Source organism: Gastrolobium bilobum, unplaced genomic scaffold (assembly GCF_033153095.1).
Source record: "Gastrolobium bilobum isolate Gb01-03AN ecotype WA unplaced genomic scaffold, APGP_CSIRO_Gbil_v1 utg5821, whole genome shotgun sequence".
Taxonomy (NCBI): Eukaryota; Viridiplantae; Streptophyta; class Magnoliopsida; order Fabales; family Fabaceae; genus Gastrolobium; species Gastrolobium bilobum.
In genome coordinates this window covers 274,598-278,630 of record NW_026898670.1, presented here as the reverse complement: position 1 = coordinate 278,630, position 4,033 = coordinate 274,598, and the positions used below count along the sequence as shown (strand labels likewise).

General features: G+C 33.9%; 1 protein-coding gene across 1 annotated transcript; it reads right to left on the bottom strand.

Moving 5' to 3' along the window:
• Positions 1-956: 956 nt before the first annotated feature.
• On the bottom strand, positions 957-3,808 carry LOC133318176 (GDSL esterase/lipase At1g71250-like). The gene is made up of 5 exons (XM_061520154.1): positions 3,562-3,808; positions 3,177-3,304; positions 2,852-3,094; positions 2,289-2,544; positions 957-1,177 (listed from the first exon to the last, which is right to left on the bottom strand). Exons 1-5 carry the CDS (start codon positions 3,806-3,808, stop codon positions 957-959), a joined length of 1,095 nt encoding a protein of 364 aa, XP_061376138.1.
• Between the last annotated feature and the right edge of the window lie 225 nt (positions 3,809-4,033).

The following is a 4,033-nucleotide window of genomic DNA, read 5'->3' as shown; positions in this document are numbered from 1 at the left end:
ACCGTTCCCAGGAGAGAAAAGAAAATATTTACAAATAAAATTCTAATTCCCTCCTTTTCAAAAAAGAAAGAAAAGAGAAATACAAAAATACAACTCTCCTACAGTTTGGAGAGTTGTCTTTTCTGCTGACACAAAATTCATGTAGTTATTTTTATATTTTTATAAGGGATGGGTCCAATTACATATTGTGTCGGCAATAATAGACAAAATATCTCCTTTTGCAGGAGAGTCAATTATCCCAAAGAAAAAAAACACTTTTACATTTTCTAAAAAACAAGAGAGAATATTAGCAATGTATATGATTGCTAGTCTGCAATTAATTTTCAAGATACAACAGTTTTTTATTAAAATTATTATCGAGAAAATTAAATTTTCTATTAATTAAATTATATATATATTACATAAATATTATTTATTATATTTTTCTTTATTAAACATGAATTACGATATCGCATAATAAAAATCATAGTTTCAAATCCCAAAGTGGGAATTCAATTGATTAACGGAAACTTCCTTGATTACATTGCTGATATCTCTGAGAAACTCACATGAAATTTGGCCAAACAATTCTTGGTTTAACAAAAATAAGTGATTCATTTTTTTAGTTTTCATACACTGAGTGATTAGGAGTAACTGTTTGATGGCACAAAAAACGATTCACAATTCTCCATAGTTTCTTTCCCATTGCTTCCCCATATCATTTCCCACCCTGTGTGCTCTTTGTGTAATGTAGGATTTAGCACCATAATTTAACCTAGTTAGAGTCAAGGAGATGGAGATTATTGCAATAGTTTTGTTGTCATAGGAGATAGGACCTCTTATATTACGCACCATTAAAGTTTACATTGAAATTCATTGGAAAATCATTCACATTACCAACAAAAAGTTTCCACGAAATTCTCCTTTAATATATAATAGACGGTGCTAGCTGATTTTTTGCTTTGACAGAATGGTATCTACATTAGTGCCATCTGTCTCACATTAACTGGGTAGCAATCAGAAGGTGGTCCATTAAAAGCCCTTCTAGCAAGAACTTTGTTCAAAGCCTGAGTGGGATGGAATGCATCCCAAAACACATATTGGTCTCTATTTGCACATGGAGTAGACATTGGTAAACAACTAATCTGTCCTTGATTCCTTCCAATTCCACAGCAGGCTCTATCTGTTACAGTGAATCCTGTAGTGATAAAAAAATAAATAAAAAATATTACCATATCAATCATAAGTGAACCGTTTGACCGAGGAACTTTAGGTCTCTTTTTCTTATAGGTTGAAGTATCTTGTGACTTAAATGTCACACTTTCTTAAGAATAGTACTTTTTAGCAGACTATCACGCATATAAGTTCGCTACTAGTCAGAGCGAATTTGATTAGGCCACGTGGCACGTTTTCATTAGTGTACCAAGTTCGTTATCAATGATAGCGAACTTAGTCGTCTATGATTTCGTGACACGTGCACACTTTGTAAGAAAAAAACTGACTAGACTAAATTCGCTATCACTGGTAACAAACTTGGTACGCTAATGGAAACGTGCCACGTGACCTAACAAAGTTCGTTATGACTGTTCGCGTAACATTTAGACAATTTTTTTTAAAAAAACATGGCATTTAAGTCAATGTTCCTTCAATATAGATTCTAAATTTAGATGGGGATGTGGAGGGGGATGCTAGATACTCTTTCAATGGCTGAAGAAGGAGTATATATATATATATAGGTGAAAAACTATTCTTTAATATAAGAGAGGGCCATAATCATTTTGCCTATTAGACTCCACTAATACTATTGTGCATGAGGCAATGTATCTCTGGATGTTATGAGGTGAGCCGTGCACGGAATGCGTGATCTTTTATGATGATGGTCTAAAAATCTTATTTTTGGCAGACAGAGAAGTAACCTCTTAATGGGCCTCTAAGAGTTGACCCATAAGAAAGGGCTGGTGGGGTCAATTCTCAACCATAATCATATGATATTATTAAGAGTAAATATCTTTTTTGGTCCCTAATAAAAAACACGGTCCCCACTTTAGTCGCTTACAAAAATAAATTAGTCAGTTAGTCCTAACAAATTCAAAATGAACTCATTTAGTTGAAATCGTGATTCCTCACAAATTCAAAAAAGACCCATATTTGTCCCTCAAAAGGACTAAAATGGGTCCACTTTGAATTTGTTAGGAACTAACTGACTAATTTATTTTTGTAAGAGACTAAAATGGGGACCGTGTTTTTTGTTAGGGACCAAAATGGATATTTACTCTATTATTAATAAAGAAATTGAGGGCATTTCTTACCATAGGTATTTGGGTTGTTTAAGATCTCACTGAAAGCTCCATAAGTGTTGCCATACACAAAAATTGAACCATGGTACTCAGTATTCAGTTGGTCCACCAAAGATCTCAACAAAACATTAAACATGTCAACTATTTGGTTGGCATCAACCCGGCACTGTCCTGGAGGGGCAAGGCCTTTGGATAGTTGATTCGGTATGCAACCAAGTGGTCCAAGTCCTCCAAGCAAGAACTTTCTTAGCCCCAAACCATGCAAAGCCTGTAGATTAATATATCTATTAAACACCACCTTATCACTGTTTTGCTAGTATCTATTAAATTTCCTAATAAGAATATGAGAAAGATTATACTTACGTCCTATTTTTGTTTACAATCATATTTAACTGTTGATTTCTGCTAATTAACGATTATTATTTTCGCAAATCAAATTCATTAATTAATTATTAATTCGCAATAAATGATAATCGTTGAGGTAGAAATCAACAGTAAAGATATGATTGTTATCGAAAATATATTGTAAATATAACATTTCTCCAAGAAAATATACATAAGTTTGTAAAATTTACCAAAAGATGCTTTTTGTAGCGCTCAACGAGTAGTTCAGCATAGTCTTTGGGGTCATACATGAAGCTTGTTGCATATAGTTCAGGCAAGAGATAGTTGTTTATGTAATCATTATTTCCATGGTTCACCATTGTCAATGAATTTGCCAAGTGTTGACTCAAACTCTTGTCATCCATTATGGTCTTAAGTTGGTTTAAGGTTGTTTCAAAATTTCGCACCTGCTGGTCAAAGCTAATGCGTTCTCCCTGTGTCATTTGGTCCTTGAGTTAAAAATGTGGACATAAAACAGTTTCACAAAACACACAAACTAGTTAGCACAGAGATTACCAGCCTTCTCCCTGTCTCATCCAATATTCCAGCAGCAGCTGAAGCGTAGTTTACTCCCCAGGAAATGTTGTTGCCTTTTACAGTAATGTCTGCAAAAGCTGGCAGATAAGGAAGACCCACCATTTCACCTGCAAAACTAGTGTCAGTGCAAAATCACTTTGGTTTTATGTAATTGGTAAAAAGAATAAAAATAAAATAAAAATTACTCTCGACCAGGGAGGATAAGATGAGGATAATTCTTACACGCAATCTTATCTTTGGATATGTATCAATTAGTGACCTTTCAGTTACAAAAGAACAACTTTACCAGTTCCAAACTCGTACTCTTGTGATTTTTATGTAATTGGTAATCAAATAAATAAATAAATAAAAAGTAGTAGTTTACCTAGTAAATCAATGAGAGTTTCACCGTTTGAAAATCTCCCTGTTGGACCATCTGGGAAATCAATACCATAAGGCTCAAAATTGGCTTTTGCTAAAGAGTTGAGATAGTTGTTATTCCCACTGTCCACTAATGAATCTCCAAACACAAACATTGAAGGAAATAATGGAGCCCCTAGCACACCATTTTCCGAGACAGACATCAAAAGCATTGTCCAAAACGGCAAAGAAACCACAAGCAAGGATGCCATTTCCATTTACTATTATTATTATTATTATTATTATTATTATTATTTTTTCAGGTCTTGGTGCTTTGAAAACTATATATGCCTGACATGACATGTTGCGTTTTCGCATTTTGGTTACTTTTTCCCTAACAATCTCCTTAATCTACGGCATGCTTGTTTATTCATCACACCATCTTACCTCCTATGGTGCACAATTTTGGGTCTTAGACACTACAGTTATTGCTTTTA